The sequence below is a fragment of the Pectinophora gossypiella genome, chromosome Z, assembly GCF_024362695.1.
Source record: "Pectinophora gossypiella chromosome Z, ilPecGoss1.1, whole genome shotgun sequence".
NCBI lineage: Eukaryota > Metazoa > Arthropoda > Insecta > Lepidoptera > Gelechiidae > Pectinophora > Pectinophora gossypiella.
The window spans coordinates 21,118,770-21,146,597 of NC_065433.1; the positions used below are offsets into that span (position 1 = coordinate 21,118,770).

The 27,828-nt window shown below is 36.3% G+C and overlaps 1 protein-coding gene across 3 annotated transcripts in view; it reads right to left on the bottom strand.

Moving 5' to 3' along the window:
* Nucleotides 1–27,828, bottom strand: part of LOC126380661 (microtubule-associated protein Jupiter) — a 105,156-nt gene that overhangs the window by 39,887 nt on the left and 37,441 nt on the right. Inside the window, exon 1 of one of the 3 annotated variants that reach the window (XM_050030229.1) lies at nucleotides 15,392–15,561. The exons of 1 other annotated variant lie outside the window; for it this stretch is intronic. In XM_050030229.1, the coding sequence (XP_049886186.1) occupies nucleotides 15,392–15,453 (62 nt within the window). In that variant the 5' untranslated portion in view covers nucleotides 15,454–15,561. Of the gene's footprint in view, nucleotides 1–15,391; nucleotides 15,562–27,828 lie in introns of those variants that run through there. One more of the 3 variants, XM_050030227.1, reaches the window with a different exon arrangement.

The window sequence follows — 27,828 nt, forward strand, 5'->3', positions numbered from 1 at the left end:
GACGTCACAAGAATGTGCTATCTTAATTTTTAAACGGCTCGTTTCCAACTAGAAAAATTAGTTACTTTTTACTAAACGTCAAAACACGAAATTACAATGGAATTTGTGTGAAAAAGCACACTGTGACGTCATAGAAAAACGTGATAAAATGTCGGACTTATTATTACGTTTTTCTTGATTAAAATTCTTAAATAAGTTAAATAGAAAAATGAAAATGTTTTTCGTCAGTTGTAGATCTCTTTATTTATTAATCAGAATTTTATAATTTATCTTGAACCCATTACACGATCCAAGTAGTTATAATTATTATAACTATATAGGTATTACAAAAAAATATTGTCAAGTTTGTTGTTTTGGAGCTGACGAGTGGGTTCGTCTTGCGATTGATGTACCTTTGACCAATTGATAATACAGTTGTGAGCTTATGTTATGTTGGTGTTATTGTTTACCCCTGATCAAGATGCAGGCAGAATATTAAAAAAAATACTTATATACTTATATATTAGAGAAACGAAACGAACGCCCTAATTCATCATCATCTCCAGCATTAAGTATCCTGTTTTTCACAGGGTCCGCTTACCTAATCTGAATCTACCTGCGACTGCCTGTCTGACCTCCCAACCCGCGAAGGGAAAACCATTCCAATACAGGTTAGGCCACATACCTCCGAAAATGCATTTCTCGGGAATGTGGGTTTCTCACGATGGTCACGAACGCCTTAATTACCTAAGCGTAAAATATCTAAAAATAAGTAAAAAGAAAGAACCATTAGTGTTTATCATTCAGCAATTACAGTTACCTGTGACACATGAATCAGTTCCAAAGAGCACCAACAAAGCCTTCATTGTCGTTAGTCAGACGCTTACTCACGACGATTCCACGAAAACAAATAATTTGGAAGAGGAAGTTGTGCAATTGGACAATTGGATCCCATTACACAATTAAACAATTTTCTTATAACGAAAGACACCATTTAACAAGAGCACGTATGGAACATCAGTTTGAAGGTACTACAATTACAATGAATTAAGTTTAATTTCGTTAGATCATATTGCGTGGCGTTCCTTGATGTGTTTTGTATTTAATTTCAACTTTTATATTAGGAATATTTGAGTCAAATTACAGATTAGAAGTGTAGTACAGATGCCATCGTGAACAGAAATGTAGCGAACGTAAAATCCTCAAACAGATATAAGAATTATATGAATAAAGTTTAATGCACCTACTTCAAAACTTTAAAAACTTCAATATGGGATCAGTAACGTTCGCAACTTAAATCTGCGCATCCGTTTGAGCGAAATCGGTGCAGACGGAGTCTGAGGATTTCAATCGGTGTAAGTACTCCTTTAAAGCGGCGGTCACTTGATATCGAAAAATTCGCGGACGTTGGTAAAGCAAGTTCGAGCAATTCGTATATACGAGCTGCCCGCCCGCGTACACGGCTTAATACTTATATTCTACTTTAAATAGAGTAAATTATTTCAGAAAGAGATTGTATCACGCTTTCTTTCCAATAAAACTCAAGCACCCACTAGTTTTATCTATTCTCCAAGTAGTTCTAGGGCCCCGCTCATGTTCGCCTCTCGGAACACTCAAGCGATTTATTAATATTGCACTGGGTTTTATCCTTGGGTGGTCGCTACCGGGACGAGCTTCATTCTCAAAGCAACTGAGAACTTATCAAATGGGATATTACAGGTTTTATAATCCAACATTTTAGTACTACTTTCGTAGTAACAAACATTTAAGGTCGTTTGTGAAAATGCTACTAATAATACATAGACAATCATAAGTACAAAACGAAGACTAAACGATAAAGTAGGTTTAAAATAGGCCGTGTTACGAAAGATGTCTCGCGGCCCGCGCTAGTGTCGCAAATTCTGCATTATAATTATTATGACTAGTTAATTATTTTCATTAAAATCATTTATCTACAGTCGTGCTTTTGTAATAACACTATTAACATCCAGAAATACAGTCAGTGATTGCCAAACTCAAGTAAAATCACATTAACTTAATGTCAAACGAGAGTGAAATACGCGAAAAAGTATGCACAGCCGTGACTTGTGATAAACGGTCCTCTCTACCCGCGACTCATAAAGATGTCAGACCATTCTCTTGGCTTTCATTTGACGAATTGCGAGTATAGTTGCATGTAAAAAATAACATCTCATTTGGCGGTGCGCTGTTTGCGTTTTCTTAGTGAGCGCATCAATCTTAGTGGCGAGGTGTCTGCGATCGACGCTGTCTGTCGGCAGACACTCACACTCTGAGCTCTCTGCCGCAGTTCAACACGCAATTCACTTTATGACTGTTTACATTACGTACCTACTTACCATCAACAACGTACAATTCATTTCAAAAACTTTTATATTTCATAAATGATTGCATACACACTGCTTTCCCATGTATAATTGAAGACGTTACTCATTATTATTTAATTAATAGATGTGTTTTATTTACTGATTACTATTAATTGGATGTGAGCGTAAATGGAAAAGTTAGTCAGAATTATTTTTGCACCATTATAACTAACAATACGAGGCTTCTAGCTATAAGGCTGTCAACTGTAACGCCTGCCGCGTTTTACTACTGAGTGTAATTGCTCTTGTTTTTCTGTTAGGAACTATCAAAAAGTTATCATTGAAAACACTTAAAAACTACTGCTTAAAACTAAAATATTATTACATAAATAAACATATACTAATTAATTTAACAAAACATATCTATTTACAAAATAATTCCGTTAATATTGTACGACTTTAATAATTATCACATTGCGTAGGTAGCCGTACCTACATTCCACAGCCGAGCCGTTACTCTTCCGATCGGATGTTCGACACAATCCTTCTGCCTTTGTAGCGAGAACACCTCGATTACTCGTATATTTTTTTAAATACGTTTTTTTACTAATTTTGTCTACGATATAATAATTTATAGTGTTGTGTTATCCCCATTGATTGGGTAAGTGTAGCAATTACCATTTTTATTAGTTTAAATATTAACGTAGACTAGTACATGCTTTCTTTGTTCATTGCATGACTGTCATTTTTCATAATCATCGTGTAAATGTTTTTTCACGCTTTAGTGCTTATTTTATATCATAATTAGCAATCTTTTATGTTCAAAACAACATTTAAATTGTCAATTTTTCTAAATTAATTCTACTTAACCAACTTAAAGTTATCTTTGTACCTAAGTACTTTCCTTGTTTAAATAATTCTTAAATGGAACAATAATAATGTACAAAATACGTTTAATATCGTTGCTATTAAAATTATTCAGTTTAAAATATTCAATTTTACTATTTTGTTAGATAGTTTTTTAAAACAACTACCTACCATAAATTTATCTTGTTCTTTGTTCTTTTTCTAAATTTATTTTGCTAAATTCACTTTTATTGTGTGTAATTTGCTGACAGCCACATCTTAGATTGCTAAGCTTGCTTGCTATCCACTTCCCATCTTCAATCAAGCTAAGGGATCGGCATGTGGCAGTCAGACGGGGAATTCGGACAATTCTTGAAATGACTAATTCCGGGTTCCAGGGTTCACCCTTCGAGTTCTACAACCGCAGGACCCACTACCGGTCCTGTACTTACCTCTACCGCTTCACCTTTCGGGTTCTACAACCCGCTGGATCCACTTTCGGTCCTGTACTTACCCCACCGTTTCTGCTGCCCTGCTGCGCGCGCCGGTGTACCCCGTGTCGTCGTGGGAAGAGTTACAGGGAAGTGGTAGTTTTCCTACTGCACCAAGGGTGCTCAGCCAGTATCAAATTACCTGCGACCCAGAGATCCGATCTATGTACTTGCTAGGGATTTAATGTCAATAAACTTGGTTTTATTTCTATATACCGTTTTATTTACCCTAGTAAGTACAACCTATTTGATTCGCGTGATAAGAACAGCGACAATGGCGCCCAACTAAGGAAATACTGAGCTGAGTATCCTTTTTGCTGGTTTTAGCATTTTTGGTCATCTTTGGTGTTGGTCTGATTATTTTGTCTAGCTTTAAGTGAATTGTAACTGCAACTTTTGTGTGCTGTGGTTGCTTTGTGGGAATACCTAACTAATTCTCTTTCAAGGTGATTGCATACAATTAAAAACTCAAAATCGAACCTACCACATCGCACAGAAGGAAATATTTGATTTTGCACTGCCAACCTCTGTCTACCCCTGTGTTTTAATTGTTGTGTACTTTTGATAGTAGCATTTGTTTTCTTGTTATTTTCCTTCTGCCGTTTGTTGTGTTTTAGTTATTAAGACTTCAGGTACTTGCAACACTTACTCAAAAAAATAACTATTCAACTAAACTAATTACAATTTAAACATAAAGTAATAGAGATGTCTCGTCCAATTAAATATTTATCACTTCAGAAAGATGAACTCCTTTATGAAGAGGTACATGGCATGTCAAGGATATTAAACTTACAAACTATTCTAAATAATTATATCTAAACTTTTACCTAACTAAAATAAAACTTTCTATATTTACAAAACTTCCTTGCTGGGATGGAAGTGAGAGAAAAACATAGAATCCCCCAGCTGCTTACTAATTCTCGAGCAGACTGTAAGAGTCAGTCAAGAGATTGATGTGTAATACCATCAAACGCCTTAGGCCTGCCAAAAACTTAAATCTTGAGCATGGCATGCGTCTTCTAATATCTTCTAATATTCTCTAAAAATACCTTACATACTACCTTAAAAAAAAAAAAAAACTAAAACTACACTTACTAAAACTATACTAAAAAATCCAAAACTAGCCTAAAACAATGTCTTACTTACTAAAACTACCTACCGTCTTAAATATATTTACTTATATATAGTATTTCTAATTTTTTTTTTACAAAAAAAAAATATTGAATCTCCAGGCCCTACCCCTAGGACATTCTATTTATTTTATCTTCGGCCCTACCCCGAAGATAAGAAAATTATACTATAAAAAGAAAAAAAAAAAAACGGTTACCTTAAATCTCCTATTGATTACGTGTGAGTACTAAGCTGCGGTTAAAAGTCTAGTACTCTTTTTGGAAAGGACGCAGTCACTTAAAACGAAATAAGATAACTGTTTGTGTGTGAAAGGGATGAAAGAAAGTAGGGGGGTGAATGGAAGGGTTGAAATGAATGTGTACCACGTAATTTTTAGAATGGTCAATAGTAAGAAGGACAGACTAGGTTACATTTTAGTCAGCGGATTTTCTTAGCGAAAATCCTACCCAAAAAAGGGGGGTATGTAACGCCTGCCGCGTTTTACTACTGAGTGTAATTGCTCTTGTTTTTCTGTTAGGAACTATCAAAAAGTTATCATTGAAAACACTTAAAAACTACTGCTTAAAACTAAAATATTATTACATAAATAAACATATACTAATTAATTTAACAAAACATATCTATTTACAAAATAATTCCGTTAATATTGTACGACTTTAATAATTATCACATTGCGTAGGTAGCCGTACCTACATTCCACAGCCGAGCCGTTACTCTTCCGATCGGATGTTCGACACAATCCTTCTGCCTTTGTAGCGAGAACACCTCGATTACTCGTATATTTTTTTAAATACGTTTTTTTACTAATTTTGTCTACGATATAATAATTTATAGTGTTGTGTTATCCCCATTGATTGGGTAAGTGTAGCAATTACCATTTTTATTAGTTTAAATATTAACGTAGACTAGTACATGCTTTCTTTGTTCATTGCATGACTGTCATTTTTCATAATCATCGTGTAAATGTTTTTTCACGCTTTAGTGCTTATTTTATATCATAATTAGCAATCTTTTATGTTCAAAACAACATTTAAATTGTCAATTTTTCTAAATTAATTCTACTTAACCAACTTAAAGTTATCTTTGTACCTAAGTACTTTCCTTGTTTAAATAATTCTTAAATGGAACAATAATAATGTACAAAATACGTTTAATATCGTTGCTATTAAAATTATTCAGTTTAAAATATTCAATTTTACTATTTTGTTAGATAGTTTTTTAAAACAACTACCTACCATAAATTTATCTTGTTCTTTGTTCTTTTTCTAAATTTATTTTGCTAAATTCACTTTTATTGTGTGTAATTTGCTGACAGCCACATCTTAGATTGCTAAGCTTGCTTGCTATCCACTTCCCATCTTCAATCAAGCTAAGGGATCGGCATGTGGCAGTCAGACGGGGAATTCGGACAATTCTTGAAATGACTAATTCCGGGTTCCAGGGTTCACCCTTCGAGTTCTACAACCGCAGGACCCACTACCGGTCCTGTACTTACCTCTACCGCTTCACCTTTCGGGTTCTACAACCCGCTGGATCCACTTTCGGTCCTGTACTTACCCCACCGTTTCTGCTGCCCTGCTGCGCGCGCCGGTGTACCCCGTGTCGTCGTGGGAAGAGTTACAGGGAAGTGGTAGTTTTCCTACTGCACCAAGGGTGCTCAGCCAGTATCAAATTACCTGCGACCCAGAGATCCGATCTATGTACTTGCTAGGGATTTAATGTCAATAAACTTGGTTTTATTTCTATATACCGTTTTATTTACCCTAGTAAGTACAACCTATTTGATTCGCGTGATAAGAACGTGACACAACAAAGAGATAAGTAGATCTTTCTTGGTATTCGACAGAGGCTGCGACCGGTATTCATAACTCAGTGTTGCAATAACCGCGGCTATCTCCGTGGATCATCGTTTCGTGCGCAAGCGCACCTGTAAATTTAGACGTCGCATGAACACGCGTCGGTCAACTCACGACGCCAACCGTTACATCCCATTTACACCGACACGACCACTTTCCCTTCATAAGGTAGGATTCAGGGCTGTTTGCTTAGGAACAAAGCTATATCCGACCAAATAGTCATGCCATCCGAAAGAAGCTGTTTTAAATCACGCCAAAAAAGCTCTAATAATTCTACTTAAGAGCGATTTCTCAACAGTCAGACAACAATAGTGTTCCAAATTTGAATTTTTGACACGCAAAATGTTACTATTCCATTGACAAATTTAATTTCTCCGTTTATTGAAAAATCAACCCTTAGTCACCCGGAATAGACCAGTGTGGTAAAATATTCCGGTTGAGACAATATCTTTTATAGATCGGTATTATTGCCAACTATTATTTGTAATAATTATTAGTTGGTGGAATAAAAAACAATAACAAAAAATAAACTATATAAAGTTTTTAATAAGTTTCGATTTTATTCGTAATCTACAAGAATCATTTTTAAATGATGAAATTGTTGATTTAATAAGTATTTATTCATTGGGACGAGAAAATCGTTGTTAACTAAAAGCATTGTGTAATACTTGGAGCAAAATTAAACTTTCTTTAGCGAAATTAGAGATCAGTTGCAGTATTTAATGACTTATTTCTCATTATCTGTGCTATGGAAACTCTTAGTTTTAAAACCCAACGATAATGAGGTATTCACTTTCCATTTCGCTTTTGTATACAACCATCTTAATTTGTATTCCATCCGTAAGTAATAAATACTCTAGGTAATGTTTCATTAAAACTGTGAAGAAGTAGGCAGCAGAAAAATGTACCGCTTTATTTTGAGAAAGTCTGTTGGGTTAAGAGGAAATATTATAATTTATTTCTGCGAGTGTTTGAATTGGTATATATTAGGACTTAATGACAGTTCATATCATTAGTTATCCTCGTAAGGAACAGGGGGTTAAAAAAGCCACATCAAAGCAATTCATCTACTTAAAAAATGTGCAAATGTCAAATTGCAATATTGCTTTTTTAGATGAATATCGGACGAAGCTCAGTGGGTAGGCCCGCTACAAGGTGGACCGACGATCTGGTGAAGGTTACGAGAAGCCGCTGGATGCGGTCAGCGCAGGACCGATCGTCGTGGAGATCTTTGGGGGAGGCCTATGCCCAGCAGTGGGCGTCGTACGGCTGATGATGATGAGATGAATTGCTTCGATGTGGCGTTTTTAACCCCCTGATTTCCGGATACTTACACAATAGGATTTGGATTTTAAAAGGCATCTGAGCGTTACGACCATAATCGTCTGCAATTGTTTGCTAAAATGTTTTTTTATTGACAATAGCAAAGGGTGAAAATCAGATTCGGCAAAAAATTCAGATACGTCAGTTAGCGATTTCAGCGACATAGCATACAGGACGTGGACTGCCGCGTAGCATTTTCTCGTGTGTCGCGAGAAAAAACAGTAACAGAGCGGAAAAATATTCGTGTTAATATAAAAAATATATCTCAGGTCCGGAGGTGCGGGTTCGATTCCCTATGGGAACATTGTCGAAATCACTTTGTGAGACTGTTCTTTGTTTGGTAAGGACTTTCACGCTTGAATCACCTGATTGTCCGAAAAAGTAAAATTATTTCGTGCTTCGGAGGGCACTTAGCCGTAAAAACACCTCCACCAACCCGCATTGGAGCAGCGCGGTGGAGTATGCTCCATATGGTTGATCAGCAGTGGGACGTATATAGGCTGTTTATGGATGTTTATGTTATATATCTCAGGTACTTTGCTTTTAGACACGGGAAAACAAAATCTGTAGCTTTATCTAGTAATTTTGTCCCACAAATATATAGGTACTTAGTAAGTGATCATAATTCCCGACCACTATACGTAGTATCTAAGCAACAATAAAGCGTTACATGGAACACAACAATGTAGATAAGTCCGCGATAAAACTTCATTGAAAATGCTATCTGACGCGAATTAAATTACCTACCTAACGTGAAATTATAATAATTTTCTGTACGTAAATGAGGTAGAAAGCTCTATTTTAAACTGCATCAATTGTAATAAAATATTTATAGTTTTTAGGTAAGTAGCGAAAATATCTGACGGATTCTCGACTTTACTGTTTTACCAAATAGGTAATCTAAGGCGCTCCTGAAATCTTGGTACCTAATAGAGCTATTAATACTTAACGACCTCCGTGGTGCAGTGGTTGAGTGTTGGGCTCACAATCCGGAGGTCCCAGGTTCGAATCCCGGTGGGGACATATCACAAAAAATCTTACAAAAAAGGCTAATCACCTGATTGTCCGAAAGTAAGATGATCTGTGCTTTGGAAGGCACGTTAACCTATTTGGTCCCGGTTTCTCCTTACTGATGTAATTGGTTATATGAGCCATGTCACGGGCCTTTGGCGGCTCATTAATAACCCTGACGCGATGGTTGATGCGGTTGGTAATCCACCTCACAACCCAAGAAAAATAATACTTGGGTAATTAGTACCTACTTAATTGTATTTTTACATAAACCTACGTGTCAGATAATAAAAAGGTACTATTGAAACAAAAACATTGTAGCACGGCGTTTAACCGATTTTGTGCAAAGTCAGCCGTTTCAGATATTCGCAATTGATGGCGTTCGTTTCGATGCGTTTTGTCGACAACAGCCATCGGCGCTGAAATGCTAGCGCATCCGGAGTACCACTGAATGTGATGAGTCTGCGAGAGATTAATTAACCGCAACTGCCTGTCCCAATTCCAAATTGGAAAATTACTAGCAATTGCCACCACTCGCATTCGACACCTAGCGATCTAATTCCGTTCGTGTACCGTTTTATCGGAAATTCAGTTTGCGCTTTAAATTAGAACCCCTGATGTGTAAACTGGCCAAAATGGAAATTACAATCAAGCATTTGTGCATTTAAACTACCTACCTACCTCGGAAACATTTATTTAAAATGCGTTCAAGTAAAGCGTTCACTACAAATTTTATTACTATGACATTACGAGTACTTTCCCTTCACCTTTTGTTTCTTTTTATTTTATACTTATTGGTTACGAAAGTACAATTACTGGCGCCGATAAAGTGCTGCTCACTTTATGTTTGCGGTTTATTACTTGCATGTGGTACGAGTAGCTTTTACATTTAATTGCTCATGATGACATAGGAGGTGGTGATCTTAGATGGATTCTAGTGATTCCGCCGAGCGAGTGCACAAATTGTGCGCGTGCGCCGCAATAACGGGCCGACGATAATCGCGGCGCGATAAAAAACTCATCGCGAGCGCATAACGGATTACGATGCGCTTCGCCCGTCATCGCGATCGCGCCCGCGCTAGCCATCGCCCCATTACTTGACGCAAGCCACAATATTCCTTGTTTTAGATAAACAGATAAATAATTGCATACGTAACATACGCCACAAATGGCTACCAAAGACCATGCACCATAACTTCCTTCTTTACTGTTTTTTTTGTTTTATTGCTAGGTACGTGCACAGGACCTAGCAATAAAACAAAAAAAACAGTAGTCTACTAATACTCACGTCAGTTATAAATTACACACGCTTAAATAACTGGTTTTCGTCGCGAAGTTTTAAAACGTATCAATTTCACCAGATGTGATATACAAAGATAATATAATCTTCGGAGAACCAACAATAACATAAGTATTGTGTTGTTTATATTACATTATTTAACTCTCGAAGTAAATTGCCAGGCGTGTATGTACAAAGAAGTCGTTACTAACATCTCAACAGTAAAAGATTGAAGGTATGTCGTGTGATGTGTCGTAAACGCCCTCGTTATAGTTGCATTCATCATCACAAGAGTCGTGGTTTTATATTAAATGTTTTGCTGCATTCATAATGGGTTAACAGCTCAGAACCAGCTTAACCATTTCTTTGTAAGGAGAGACTTATAATAGGCCCTTTGTAGGACGGACATACTGCATTCGCTCGTTGATTGATGCAGGGAGAAAGTCCAGACTTTTCCCATTAGGGTCTTTTTTACCTACGCTTGTGGCCGCGGCACTATCACACGTAAGCTATTAGCGGTCTAAGGTCCCAGGTAATTCGTATTAAAAAGAAATCCGTCATCATTGCTGGGACGGTTTCGGTCGTCGTTTATCATTCCGCGACATTATCCTATTTGGCAGAACGTCACGAATCCACCATATAACAGTAATGCGGTAAGACCATCTGCTTGTTTCTGTATAAATTTTGCGGGCGCACGCAACTGACGACCTTGTTTTTTGATACACGCTTTTTATTACTGTGGCTTAGTTTGTTATACGAATTAAGAATATATTACCGCCATTTTTATATAGCAAGCCCTTTACGATAAAAGCCACGTCCCAAAGAAAGAATTTTTAATATAAAAATGGGAGCAAGCCTTTTTCGTATGTATTTTCTATTTATCCACCCCTTGCTTTTGAAACGAAAAGTCTTTCACAGAGGTGTATAGTATATATATACTTACGTTTAAGTCTCATGTGAGGAGCTCGGTGGCGCAGCGGTAAACGCGCTCGGTCTGCGATTGTTGAAGTTAAGCAACTTTCGCAAAGGCCGGTCATAGGATGGGTGACCACAAAAAAAAAGTTTTCATCTCGAGCTCCTCCGTGCTTCGGAAGACACGTTAAGCCGTTGGTCCCGGCTGCATTAGCAGTCGTTAATAACCATCAATCCGCACTGGGCCCGCGTGATGGTTTAAGGCCTGATCTCCCTATCCATCCATAGGGAAGGCCCGTGCCCCAGCAGTGGGGACGTTAATGGGCTGATGATGAAGTCTCATGTAATAGGGGGCAAGTCTATTGCCATTAACCGGGCACAAATTTTGGAAACCACGTGATATCAATTATCTATGACCCAAACATGAATTCAAACTTACAAAGTGGAATTCAGTTGTTTAAAGCACGATGCTGGCCGTGACACTAAGATATAAGTTACACATTCTTAGAACTTGAATTTGAATTTGAACAGGGCTTTCACGGATTCAGTGCTATTCATCCATCCTGTTAATAATCATAGATACCTAAGTCAATGTTTTCTGAATCTGTAATTGCGCTATGACAAGATACATAATATATCGAACAGTGTCGATCCGTAGTCGTAGAATTATCGCTGCAAGTTTTTTCTGTCCAACGATTATAGTTTAAATGCGGTCGAACGGCTCAATTGGGTTTTTTGCCACCATTCGATTGCTGTCTAAACAACCGTCAACAGAGACATGCTTGCAAAAAAGTGTCTTCGTAGATTAGATGCAACATGTACAGTCACATACATTCATTGATCGCATTTCAATACGGTGCAGGATTTAGAAGCCAAACAACTGTTTACCAATGAGGTTTCACGTAGGGATCTAAACGGTAGGTACACGCTGAATCTGGTCCCTTTTTGGGATTTGAGGGATTTGGAGGGGCTTTAGAAAGCCAAAGTAGGTTAATTACACAGCTACTACTTGAAACAATTTATTATTACTATACCTTGGCTATAAATAATCGCGATGCTATTTAAAAAATCACACCAAAGATTGCGACCATAACATATTGGAAAAGCTTTAAAATGTATCAAAGGTCCTCCTCGTAAAAATGTGATCATTCTTACGATTTACGGGTGACACTCGATGAATTGAAAATGATGCTGAAAGTTTATGATATTTTAATGGTTTTCTGAAGCAGCGTTGTCGCGGAGACAGTTTGGTAACCGGATAATGCGACAATTTACGACTTTCTTGCGGTTTACCGATAAAACCACTCACATTATTTATTGCTGCTGATTTCAGTAGGAGATACTTTGAAACATTTAGTAGTCGTGAAAGCTGTGTTCTATTTTGATCCGTACTAGGCTCGTCACCTAAATCGGTGCGGTGTATGCAAATAAGCAGTAGGAAGTATAAATATTTATTGCCCACTAATTTTCGGGTAGTAAAGGTGGAGCAAGGTCGGGCCCCCGTTTTACATCTGGAGATATTGTACGTCAAAGGACGTAAAGGCGTCGGTGTGCGTCTGTCTGTCCGTTCCGAGTAATCGCACACTTCCTATGGAAATGCTAATGTCGGCAGTTGGCACGCGACCCCCTGTCTTAAGGGCATGGTATGGTGAAACTGTTTTTATGAACTTCTGCTAAACGCCAATAAAAAATATTTACCAGTTGACTGAATATTGTACATTTTTCAAATCAAAGACGTTCGATGTTCTACATAACATGTTCTGCATTTCTAAGCCTTTTATTCCAGCCGTGTAACACTTTACCGGGACTTAATTTACGATACATAGAAAATTAAAGTTAAAATGAACATTGGTCTAGTGGGCTGGTCTTTAAAACCCGTGACGAGACGTATGTCCTTGGAAGCAAGACTTTGATGAAACGATTATAAAATGTACTGTGACGGGACTATTTCAGAATAAAATTATGTTTAAGCGGTCCGTTGAGTGAATAATGAAATTAATTTACACAAATTACCGAGTCCGGTGGTTCGCATTTTTGAGAGTAGTTCTAAGGTTTCAGTACACTGAAAACAAATCTTGGATATATATCCATTTATTCCGGCGTCCACTCAGGTGCCTAACCGACAGAAAATGACATACATGCCATATATTATATAATCTCTTCTTATCTTGTGTGGGTTGTGAGGTCAATGATCGACCTCATCAATTCTGAATATTTAGTAAGTACTTACAGTTGATTTTGTCTTTTCCCAAACTAAAATATTTATAAAATCTAAAATTACATACAAGAATAAAATTACTAAGTACATTATGAATACAATCTAGATGTAGAAAATTTACCCAAAATGACGTTAGCGACATAGTTACTGTATTTTTTCCTGTTATTAGTTTTACATATTCTAGAATATCTTCATATCTACTTCCTCGTCGTATATTCTGGATTGACATAGAATTTCTCGGGACGCGAAGTTTCTAACTTTACATCTCAATCAAACTCAAAATATCTTTCAGATATAATTATAGATATGATAGACAAACAAAATTCGTTTATTTCGCCTTCGCAATCGCTACGACATATCTTTCGCATAATTGCCCTTTTATTTTAGAATGCAGAATGACAGAAAGTGATGTGAACTAAACAAAAGTGAAAACAGAAATTAATATATAATGTTACTTCAAAACTTGTGCTGGACCAGGGGTGTTAAAATGGCCAAATCGAAGCAATTCATCTAAGAAAGCAATATTGCAATTTGAAATTTGCGCATGTAAAAGTAAGTGTGCAATGCAAGCAAATGTCAAATAGCAATATTGCTTTCTTTGATTAATTGCTTCGATGTGGCCATATTGACCCCCCAGAAATCCATACCCCATTTTGTTTCCCTATCATCATCGAACAAAACTCTGTCCTATGTATTTAGGTACGACGTTTGTGCTGTTCGTAATATCGAGGACCACTAAATGGATTAATATTTGTACACAGGCTCGAATCGCTAGTGATATATAATATAGAAATTAAATACCTATGTCCATATACTTACTATAAAAAATATGATTTTATAATAGATATCCCAACAATTGTATTTTATTAGCATTCATTTAGTTTCTTTACTTTTAATAAACGCGCAACCGTATTGCGTGCGTTTGGTTAATCCGTCTCGATTTCATGATTTGGAATTCGTTTATTTTATAGCCGTAACTAGATTAGATCACGATTTTGCCATTTTTTTGCAACGGTTTACTTTTGATTTTATAATATGATTAGTAACGTTTACATAATTTATATTATAACATAGGTAATCATTCGATAAAATGTAGCGACAGGAGAGTAATCGTTTTATTTCCAGTGATGTTTTTTGTAATGATGTTTGCATATATTTGTACCCGATTGTACCCGGAAAAGCAGTTAAGTATATTATGATAATTTATGTATTACCGAGATCATACAAATAATAAGTTTCGATTTCAGAAATAGAATCTAATATAAATTATTTAATAAACTAAAATAATGATCATATAGTCACGTAATTAATAACCACAGAATGAATTTTATATTTCATTAAATTATCTATTTAAGTAATGTGGTAAGTAACCAAAAATTAAAAGTAAGTTTTTATTGAGTAAGTATTCCAGTATAATATTAACAGCGGTTAAAAAATACACAAACATCTTAGCCAAAAAAAAGCTGTGGCTGAAAATTACTGAAAGTAGTGTGGAACGCGTGACCCCGCATTAGAGCAAGCGGGTTCAACGCTCCTCTATCACAGCCTGGCCTTTCCGCTGCCAAATATATTCCCAAGGATCTAGGTTAATGAGCCACAAGAACATGCATTTATTATCCCAAATTAGTATGCAGATTTTTACGAGAGCAGTATTTTTTACCTAAAACTGACTAACAATTCTAATTAGACCAATCAGATATATCTCAATTTAGAAATATGTGTTTAAATTAAAACATAAAACATGTTTCGTAAACCAAATGAACTCATCGTGTAAAAGTCGACACCTTTGAAATTAAAAACGCTGAGCTCAAAGGGATAACTGAAAAAGTTTTATAACATGAAAATGATGTATTAAAACATTCTTAAAATTAAGTGTTAATTACGGGAAAAATAAAATAGTAGCCGAAAATCAACCCTTGACCTTTCCAAAAACAAGGAGAAGAGAATCCTCGAAAATCCCTCAACGAGCAGCATCCCTACGCAACCGCAAAGCAGCGCAATGCATATTTCTGAGTGCTCACCTGTTCTTTCCATGGCCGATTTTGTAGAGCTCGACGTGCTTGAACTGAGCGTAGGTTGCCATTGTTGATGTAAAAACACGAAGATGTTAACACTCGAGAGCGACCCGGCGCGATGGGGTTAGAAGTCGTGTAAGCGCAGCGGCTGTTGTCAGCTGACTGAGCGCGCGCGGCGAGTACCCTCGCTTAAGTCGATGCGGCCACCCTCCGCCCGCGCGTCAAAAGAGAACCGCGCGTGCGCGCCACTTCCGCACCTCTTGTTTTATTTTTTCTTCCACCAGCCACCTGGTGACCAGTCCTGGTGCCCGTGACAGAGGTATTCCTTCGCACCAACTGCTTTCAACATATGGTCATAAACAACATCTAACTTAAAAAGAAATGGAGCCGCAGATGAAAGATGTACAACAGCACTATAATATTTAGAAGTTCAATAACTGCACCGATAAAGTTTGGTAACTAAATTAATCGAAACATAAATACCTTGCGAGTCCTAAACTTTCTTCACGCCGCTATCGAAGGCTAAAACAAAGTCAGATTACTTTTAAAAGCTGTACAAATCTACATAAGTGTTATCTCTTAACACCTAGTTAACTATAAATATAGATAATTAATAAAGTTTTTCAAAGTCATAAAATGCTGGCAACTTAATTAGTGGTAATAAATTCTTGGCATACTTGTACAACTAGTTCGCTAAAGGCCTGAGAAAGGCCTGGGGGCGTTGAATGAACAATTACTTGTTGTGACGTCACAAGTTCAATGACGCACGTCGATATACGCGCTGAAGCATTCCGCTGAAGTTTGATGAATGAACTGAAACCTGATACTTATGTAGGAACTGTCCCACAACACATAATATCTATATACGTACACTAACGTACCATAATTAGACGACCGTAGATTGATAGCACCACATGCTTGAGTTTTATTTTGGTTACGCGGAGCTTTACCTAAATATGTAATACGTCAACTAAAAACATGAATATTCATATGCATATTTTAGAATATTAGTTGTATTTACTACTTTCCTTGAATATACTTACTTATTAAAGATGCTAAGACTACAAATAAAAATATATGTATGATTTATATAACCACTCTAAATAACTATTAGTGCGTTCATATGTTTATTTTTAATCACACTAAATCTCAGGTCACAATATTAAACAGGTTACTGTAAAAAATAGTATCAGTCAGAAAACAATACACCTATAGGTACTGCAAGAGAATATGAATATGTCAGTTAGTAATATTTTACTGACAATTATAAATTTCTCAATAGATTTTTACATAATTTAGTATTTTAAGTTAATAACTTCACGAAAACACATTCGAGATGTTCGCTACATGTGTATTCATAGCTCGCCCTGCGAATGCCTATTCAGAAGATTTATTGTCTGCTTCTTTTCATACTTTTATCCACCTCATGCGCACTCTCTATGCAAAATGATTTTAACGGTACAACAATGCAAATTTTATGCACTGGCGTTACACACACCTACATGTGGAGAGCACGCATTAGCTTGTTCAAACGATCACTGCATATCACGCATGGTACATCAAGTTTACGGTCTAATTTCTATTTAATCGGCTTAGGAAAGATCGAGATTAAATTCGACACAAATACTTTTAAATCCAAGGAATAGACACAGACCGATGATGACCGTGTTCGTCATAGTTTAGGTTACCTATGTACTAAATATCGCACACCATTAACTGCTCCTCTCAAAATCTATGAATCAAATCATCACTGACGGAGCTGGTCATCGACATAGTGTAATGGATGTTTTCCTTTGTCCTAGATATTTGAAGGCTGAGGATTTAAAATAACTCTAAATGGCTACTTATAGGGCTTACTTCCTGTGAGGTAACTATAGATGGTTTATTATATGAATTTATGGTATGTATATATCTTGTAATATAAGAAGGTACATATTAATGTAAGTAATTATTAATAAGTAGTCTATGTACATGTTTAGTAATATTAGTAATAACTATACATTTAAGTAGTTTACTTGTAATTCATAGATATCAACTCATTTATTGCGTGATAACACCGGCCCACTGAGTTTCTTTCAGGTTGTCCAAGGTTAGCTGGAAGAAATCCCAATTAGGGATAAGCTCGCCTATGCTTTATCTAACGATAAATTATATGTAAATTTTCTTTGTATTTTAAAGCAATAAAGAGTATACAAACAAACAATTTAATATAAAGTATAATGTGTAAAAATATAATGAAACGGTCCGCTATTCAGTGTATACAGGACCTCCCCTTCCTTAATCCCTGTATACACTAACGCATTGAAGCCGTAAATATTCTAATGTTAGGCAGATGCAGTGGTGCATGCATCTCCGAAGTCAAAATACGAAAGCTTCGCTATTTCAACACCACCATCCCATTCCGACATCACTGTGAACTACCTATACGGTGGCAACGCGACTTTGCGTCACCAACGCTCACGTTACGTTATTTATGGGACATTTTGTCCCTTAAACGCAATCGGGTATATTATTGTTAAGCATCTGCGAAGATTTTAGCTTTTGATATACAGGGTGTTAGTGACATCGTAACGAATACTGAGAGGGATGATTCAGACCACGATTCTGAGTTAACATCAAGTGGAACTTCCCGTTTTGTTTTAGTGTTTTTAACTTATTTTCAATTCTATAGTTTTGCGATGGAAAATTCCACTTGATATCAACTCAGAATCATAGTTTGAATCATCTCTCAAAGTTTTCGTTACGATGTCACTAACATCCTGTATAATATAAAGGTGGATAACTATTTATTTATTTATCACTGTTCTAGGACTATAAATAACTATTAATATTTTCGTATCACAAATTCATTGTTTTTTATCAAATTTACATAAACCCACTTACTTCTGAAGATAAGTTTAAGAAATCAAACAACTATACTTAACCGACTTGCCGTTGCACAAACCTAATGTAAACATTCTGAGTACAGTCATGAGCAATATCATGTACCCACTTTAGAACCCTGTCGCACTATCATATTTGACATTTAGTGAGGACTTACGATTTAATTTGTCAAAAAAGTTAATGTGACATGGTATCAAAGTGTATACATATTAATGCTCGTGACCGTACATCGTCTGTATTAAAAGCGTATTACTTTTAGTTGTAGGAAGCTGGCCTCTACACTCGCTAAGAAATCTGAAATGTGCCTTATCGACGCTGGCTTTCACAGAATTTTGTGTTTACCATTAGCTTCCTGCCTGCCAAGCAATGCTACAAACCGTACAAAGTCGTTCACTTGCTTTGCCTGGATTGAACTGGCTTCTAAATCCGTATGCGAACGCAAAGAACGCGCCACGTTTCAGGCAGCCTTTCAAACTACAGAGCACTTTTACTATTCTTGGAAAGCCAAGCCAAACCGTTCGAAGAGTACGTCGACGCGAGTTTCATCTAAGACGGCATTTAATTGGTCATATCAGTGGTTCATTCACAGCAGATAAATTACAACGGGCGAAGAAAGCGACATTAAATTCTCTATTTTTGGAATGGGGTTCAGATATATTAAATAAGTGTTTAGAGCATAATATAATGAATTAGTATGTAAATTATGTACTGATGGTATTTGAGTGAAAAAATACTTCTACTTTGTCAAGTGACGAATCGTCTACGGTAAGTAGTTATATCACGTTAAACGCAAATCTCGGCAGAATATATTGCCCGAAACGACAATAAAACATTGAAATAAGGATTTATTTCCCCCAGAACACATAAAACAAATTTAGATAAGTAAAATGCTAAGCCACGTGGAGTGTGACATTCCCACGCATGCGGTAGGGCGAACGTGGACTGCGACGTTATCTATGCGCGTGCGCACGACAGTTAATCACCGAGAGCACTACGTATGTTACTACACACCTCACTGTCAGCCGGGAAACAAAATGTTCTTTAGATGATTCTAGAAAGGAAATGCAATACCCGTACAGATATTAAAAGACATCGTAACATTCACATAAATCAAAATTCTGTATACAACCTGGATAGACTGAACTCTCCAAAAACACCGAGTATGGGTACTTAAATGTAGAATATTTGATTTGTTTACTTAGTCACTTTATAAGTTTACTGTTCATTAGTAAATTATAAAGTTATTAAGTACATTCATTAAGGGAAACATCGTGAGGAAACCCACATTCCCGAGAAATGCATTTCGGAGGTATGTGACCTGACCTGTATTGGGCTGGTTTTCCCTTCACGTGTTGGGAGGTCAGACCACCAAGCAGTCGTATCTGTAAAATACCGGATATGTCAAATCTTCAGGTCAGGGAAGCGAACCCTGTGAAAAGATGACGTGAAAGACTGATGACTGTGATGTATGATGTGATGATGTGTGAGTGTGTGGGTGTGACTTTGTAAGTTATTAAAACAACCCTTACAAAACAATTGAATTGGTGGAAACTACCATTTGCCAAATCAATGAAAGCATCGGCTCATTACAATATTGTACCAGTGACCAACTTTCACTAACAAAATGAAAAATATTGTTACATAAATATTCTTGAACAAATCATTCCAATTATATCACAAGAGTACGTCTCTCACTCGCAATCTGGCTTCACTAATAGATACGTACTAATGTTCTCACGCCCAAAAGCTTCACCAGGGCGACACGGGCATTATCGATTTTACACAAACATCGCTCAACTGTCAGCGATTACCCAAATACTCGTAGAGAAGCCCGCAAACGTTGTCCAATTTAAGTAATCGTGTGTAGCCCCTATAATCCCTGGCTGCGCGTTGACAAGTGTCCATTACACGACCCATTAGGTTACGCATTCTACCTTTCTACCTGCACGGCGCCTTGTCATCGTGCATCTTAGGTGCGTACTATCCATTAAGGAGAAACTTTTCTTTCCATCCATTTTTTCCGGATAAAGTTATGTAAAACATAGTGCACGGCCATTCCGATTGGCATTTTTGCTGTCTATTGTTCCAACGGACGCTACGAGTACTCAGCGTGACTTATAAAACCATACTCTCGCTTCTATTAACGTCACGTCCTGAAGTAGAAGCATAATGGAATGGCATTATGTGGCTATTATCGGGCTACGAATTCAATTTGTTACAACGTGCCGCAGTCAATATTTGTACTTAATATTTCAAAAGTCTTCTGATTGTAATCAGAAAGAATACCGTTAATGTCCGAAACAAAGTAAAATGGAGGGATATCATATTCTGAAGTCTGCACCGCCAGTCCATCTGCCTGTCTGTCCGTCCGACAGTCAGCTTGACGTTCTGTTACCACAATGCGACGTCTGATATGCGTCATCTTCGGAATAATGCAAACTGTACTTACTTGTAAAGAAAGTTAAAGATGACAAATTCGTAAATTCCTGTACTGTTTTATTTTATTTTTAAATTCTGGATAAGCGCTGCATTTGGTTTCACATGCAGAAACTTAACATAATTGTAGATTAAAGTTTCATTTCAAATTAATACTTAGCTACATTGATGTGTAATAAAAATTGTCTTGACTTAGGTAGTCTCTCGTGAGAAATTGCAAGACAGTAATTATGTTGTCCTTTCTGTAAATGTTATATTGTGTATTTACCTACCTACCGTTTTATATAAACATAGTTTCTTGACCTTTCCGTTCAAAAGCTTGATTGATCAAAATTTGGTTAATGTCAGGCAACCTGGGGTCGCCGCTGGATGTTTAAGGAAGAGAAAGACAATGGTGGTGTTTGAATAGGACTCTCTCCGATTCAATCAACAATGCTTCTCGGCTCTTTGTAACGAACACTTTTCATACCGCTGACGACCACTTGACAGCCTAACCCGTGACCCGTATACATACTTTACAATTAGATAATAAAAAAGAATAAATAACAATTATGTAACATGCTCATAATAGGCTACAGCCTAGTCAAATTAGATTCTTTTTACGAAACGTCAAAACGAAAGTTTTCTTTCAAGTTTGTATGGAAACACTGTACTTTGACGTCATCAACAAAAGCGGTCAAACATAGTACTCATTGTTAATTAATTCATAAATAAAATTTGAAAATAAGTCGAAAAGTAAAATGAGATTGGTTTTTGATCATCCTAAATTTCTACATTAGCATTTTACAATTCATCATTGACCCAGTGAAATACCTTATTGCATTACTTATTCTTTATTTTATGGCTCAGGCAAGTCCCTCTCTAATGCGCCTGCTCCACATGCAAAATTGTTTCTTGGGACCTATTGTACATTATAATATAAGTACATGCATTTTTAAGTAGCATACTGTAAAATTGCAAACATTTGAAATAAATGCTGAACACTTTCAAGGACAGAACGTCTAATGACGTTCCGATTCCAAGGTGTCATACTATCTATTATGAACCATCAATGACCCATGGTCTCTGCCCCTGAAAGGGTTAAACACGTTTTATATACTAAGATGCAAGAATATTTTCTCCGACCAAGCAGTGATTGCTATCCCATATCGAATATACGTAAGTAACGTCAAAAAAGATTTAAATATTCCATTCCAAAACATCGTATTAGAAATTGTTTTAAGTTTACGCGGTTATTATCATAATTAAAACACATAATAACGGGTTCTTACCGCGTTTAAATGGGGATATGAGACTCCCGATATTTCGACACTGTTGCAAGTGCCATGATCACGGGATGACTGATGAGATTGGAGTGGAGTAAGTAGATCCATAATTTTCTACGGGCAGACATATCTGTCTACCCTCTTTCTTTGCCGCTTGTTTATGTTTTTGATATCGGAATGTTCGGAACCATCGAAGTCTCATATCCCCATTTAAACGCGGTAAGAACCCGTTATTATGTGTTTTAATTATCGTATTAGAAAGTCCTATACTTTAACCTTCATTGTGTCTCCTGACGACTGTCTTTCATAAGTATATTCATTTACACAAATATCTGATTATATACAGGGTGTTAGTGACATCGTAACGCAAATTCTATGGGATGATTCAGGCCATGATTCTGAGTTGATATCGAGTGAAATTTCCCGTCGCAAAAGTATATAATTGAAAATAATTAAAAAAAACTAAAAAGTCATGAATTTTGCGACGGAAAATTCCGCTTGATATTAACTCAGAATCATGGACTGAATCATCCCCCTGATTATTCGTTACGGTATCACTAACACCCTGTATAGTATATAATAAGATATGCGTGTACTGAATCCACTATAAAGAATGTCGCAATTGTAAAACGAACTTGAGCATCCTTTCATCTAACATCATTTTATTACTTTCTAATATACCAAAAAAAAAATGAATGAGAATTAATTAAGTTGTCAGGTTATTAATAAAACCAACAATAGCTCTATTGAGTGGATGTCTAAGATGAAACATTCAAAGAAGGACGACAATCATAATAGGATATTTTATAGTTTAAGATATTCATGTCGATACGAGTTTCATTTCGAAGTGAATTTGTATATCTGCGTTAAATAAATAATAAAGTTAAGCGTAGAATTTGTAGAAAATCACAACTAATTAAAATAACAGTTGATCAAAATTGGAGCAATCGCGGTCTGTGACCAGGTGAAAGGTAATTACTTACAGAATAAAAATTAACGTGAAGCAATCGAGCTTTTACTGTTAATTTTTTATTTTTTCTCATTTTACGCTGAAATAAACTTGGAACGTTCGTTACGACGTCGTAACCGTATACCGAACGACAAAATATTTTTTTCATCGGTTCCGATTATTACCCAGGCACTTAATAAAAATAAATGTTTTTTTTTTAATTGTTTCTTCTTCTTTACTACTTAATAATTACGAAACCTGTCAGATGCAGATATTAGTAGTTATTGAACAAAGTAAGATGGATATAATGAATAATCTTGTGATCAACTCATCGCCCATATTATAATGTCCACCATGTTAAGGAAGGACACATTCCCTTAGTGGGTTTTTACAATATGCCCAAGGGATAAAAAAATATTCGCTCTGAATCGCAATTAGGGAATGCAGTCCCGACTCGAGATCGCAAATTCGAGATCCCGCGGTTTTGGAAATGTCAATCCCGCGAGATCCCGAAAATTACGGGATCTCGTCTTGTTCATAAAAAAAAAATGTAAAGATAGATGGCTTAAAAGGATGAAAACTACTTGTTGCTGAAAACTTCTTTTTAAAGAAAAGAAAAAACTTCATTGTTCAGTATTACTAACTAAATAATTTAGTTTTGTTTGGGGACCAGCATAATCAAAACAAAAAGTATAAAACTCAAAGAGATTCGCCCAATATCGTCAATCTGGAATGGGATCTCGTCATATTATGCTTCGGTATTGATCCCGAAAAATTTGACGAGATCTCCCGTTAGCAATAAAAAAATTCAAGCAAAATTAGTTTTAAAATTTTGCTCAGATTTAGTGCATGAAGGAAATGGATTGGATTTATCTAAAAGTACTATTATTCTAGGTAAGTACATTAAAGAATACGGCTATTGTTTCGGTATTTCACCTAGATTTCAGTTGAACCTAGGTAATAACTCAAACCCAAGTCGTGTATTGATTATAATGGCCACCATTTCATGTTAAATACATACGAGTACTGCGCAATATACAACTTAACTTTCGTAAGATATTGTAGAGCGGATGGCTTACTGTATATATACGTAAGTATTTTTTATAATATCGTCACCTTGGGACAGTCTAATTGGATAGCAAGTGACGAGCCTTTAATTTTAAATCCAACATTTGATTCTATTTTTAAATTCCAGCTATTTGAATACCGTAGAGACTTATTGTTTTTAAGCCACAAGTTTTGTCATTTGATCGCATATTGATGAACTACTTAAGTGTCGAATCTAAAATCGAAATTCAGACAAGTTATTTCTTTTTGATATTATACTTTAATGGCGTATAAGTATGTAGTGTACCGCGGATAATCTACTAGACCCGCGTAAAGAATTACTAAGTATTGTAGCATATTTTCATTTTATTAGTAGTTACTTAATCAATTGACAAATTGGGTAGTTTCCTAGGTCAAAGACAAATTATGAAATTCTGAGTACTAAATAAAGACAGATCTAAAGGTGACAAAAAACTTTGTTTTTCTATTTAAGTAACTTATTAATTTGTTTTGATAAATAAATTTTTCCAACGGAGTCCGAGGAAGGGTCTGCTAGAATGTTCTGTAATATGCATGTGTCCATAAAACTGATTTTCAGCATATTGTGAACAATCTTCCATTCATCTTTAATCTTTTTGCACTCCATCAGAATATGCTGAACATCATCTATGGCCACACAGATTATAATTAGGCGAATCGTTTTTTTTTTTTCATAAGAAACGCAAACTTTTTTAAAGGGCAGTGACCAGATCGTAATCTGTGGATCATAACTACATGGGAACTATTCATTTTGACCTTACAAAACTATAGAATTCGATTTGACTAGTTGTAAATTACCCTATTTATCATCACCTGTGGATTCAACATGTCAAATTACATAAAACATTAATTTAAATGATTATGTTAAGGCGGTATTTATCTCCTTAGAGAGTCACCAACCACTGCACCCCCTCCCGCGCATTTCACCGCAATCGAAAGTTCATATTCAATTTGCTCTCCGGTGAAATTTTCATTTCGAATCGGAGAGTGTTCCCTCGGATAGCGGCGCAAACCACCAAACCACACGCTCGCCAACTACTGCAAGCACTCTGTAAAACCCTGGTAATCCCCTAACTATATAGCGCTGCGGTTTATTTATAAAGACTCATTATATCAACGACAGACAGACAGACAGTTTGAGGTTTGGAAATCCTAGCGGTTTCGAAGGTGTCGAACAGCGCTATAGTCTACGTGTTTGATATCTTCACTTTTTCGTAATCAAGCTCTTACATTAAAGTAACCTTGCTTAGAGCTGTAATAATGAACAATAAGCCTTAACTACTGCCAATTATATTATGACGAGAATCATCTTTACTTATTGTTCGTGGCGGAAAACATGGGACAAAATATCGTGCCAAATTGCAGGTTTAGAATCGGAACCTCCACTTAAACTGTCGTTAGAACGTAGATGAATCCGACAGAGACAGGTACACATATATTAATATTTTTGCACAATGCAGTGTTTAACGACCTCTGTCACCGACCGCCGCCCGCGCCTCCAACAATAATCACGTGGACTCAATCTACGACTTTCTTTTACAATTTTATGTCCGAAACTAAACTGTTAATGGTTAGGAAAATAATAAAGGTTGTAAATCTTTGAGATGATAATTATCTGGGCAATTACAAGGGCGTACCGCGTAAAGAGGCGCATGCGCAGGTACGCATTCCACTCGTGCGCCTTTCGATAGTGCGCGTAATTACAATCGATGCTGCCCTGAAATTACAGAATTACTAACTGCGTAATCCACTTAGTATTAACGGGGCACTCGGGGCGAATCAAGAGCTTACGAGCATTTATACTAACCTAACACTCGTTATGGTAGAAAGCACTCGCAATTTACATACAATAATGTTTTTTTTTGCCATGACTTATCGTAGATCTGCCTCGGATCGCATTAACTATGCACTTTACTTACCCTACAATCGATATGTTGCTTCTATTCTATATACTTATTTCACCCCTTGAAATTCTTGTTAGTAAAGAAAGAAAAGAAAGAAAGAAACATTTATTACTTCCGGACACCACAGACACAGACATACAGGTACATTACATTCAACACAGGACAGGAACCACACGGAAATCAAATCAATACAATCACTAAAAAAAATAAAATGAAAAACAAACCAAAATCATAAAAATAATAATAAAAGTAAGTAAGTAAAGTAAGTAGTTGTATATTTAATATGATTTATTACAAATAAGAATATAAATATTAGTTCGCTTTGATATTCTATACAATTTCAATAAAAATGACAAAAATATTGACCATCGTGTATTTATTAGGTATATCCATGTAGGATATTCCAGCCACGTAGTTAATGTCATTTGCGGCAAATCTACCATATCATGGCAAAAAAAAACAAAGAACATGTACCTACTTATATTATATCGAGGTTTAAGGCGACTCTACTCTAAATCCGCGCCAGCGCATAGTCGCTACCATTTAATTCATAAATACGAACCGAAGCGAAAGCTAAATTACAACGTATCACAGAACAGCGATAATACTTAGCATTACAATTAGGATTTAGAACAAGCAATTCCAAAACAATAAACTAGGAACGATAGGTATTCTCAGCAATATTAGATCAATTCGTAAAATCTTCACTTTTTAACAGTTTAAATCAAATACTTTTACTATACAATGTGTTAGTGACATCGTAACAAATACTGAGGGGGATGAATCGATATCAAGTGGAATTTCCTGTCGGAAAATTCATGAAAATAGTGTTTTATTAATTTATTTTTTAGGTCCATACTTTTGCGACGGAAAATTTCACTTGATACCAGCTCAGAATCATGGTCTGAATCTGTCCCCCAAAGTTTTCACTAACGATGTCACTAACACCCTGTATATTAAATACTTTTACCTCGTTAGACCGAGATGTCCAGACGCAATAGTTAAACAGAACATTCGATCTTACGACTTTTGTCCGGCCAAGTAGATAATGCCATCTGCGGCAAAACAAAAAAAAGATCTTACGAAATGTGCTATCGTTGATGTCTTTTGTATGGCATATTCGATATGAGCATTTATATGTATTAACTGTGCAAACTTTTTTCTAGTCTTAATCTAGGAAATTTCTTGTTTACAACACATAAACTAATTACAGTCTGCAAAATATTGGCGTAGCCTACAACAGTTGGCGTAACAACTAACAATAACAATTAACTCACAATCCAAACCGAACCGACATAGATTGTACATGGCAATTATTATCTAAGATTTGCTTTGTGTTGAACAAATCGGAATCGAACGTTTATTTTATGTTAAAATTTTGGTTATATAACCAGCGAGGACGCGCGTACCTGCCTTCAAAATCGCTACCAACAAAATGACATACTTTCGATTTACTTAGTTGGATTAAATTCTGTTGAAAGTTTAGTGCTGATATTTGTTTGGTAAGGACTTTATAAATAATATGAAAAAAAAGATGATTCCGTGCTTCGGAGGGCACGTTAAGCCGTTGGTCCCGGCTATTAGCCGTTAGAACACCTCCACCAACCCGCAGTAGAGCAGCGTGGTGGAGTAGGCTATATCCCCTCCGGTTGATTGAGGGCAGGCCTGTGCCCAGCAGTGGTATATAGGCTGTTTATGTTTTATGTTTAGCGCCGAATCTACGAAAACACCCCAAGCTTATGTCATGTAATGGAGTTGATTCTGTATTCTCTTAACTATATTTCGCTGACAAAGTACGACGCGTCTGAATAATTACGCGTAATAGGTAAGTATAACTGAGACCGTTTCGTAATGCTAATTTCGATCTTTTCTTACACTTGCTTTAATCTAAACAGTATATTTACAACAAGGTGTGTCTTA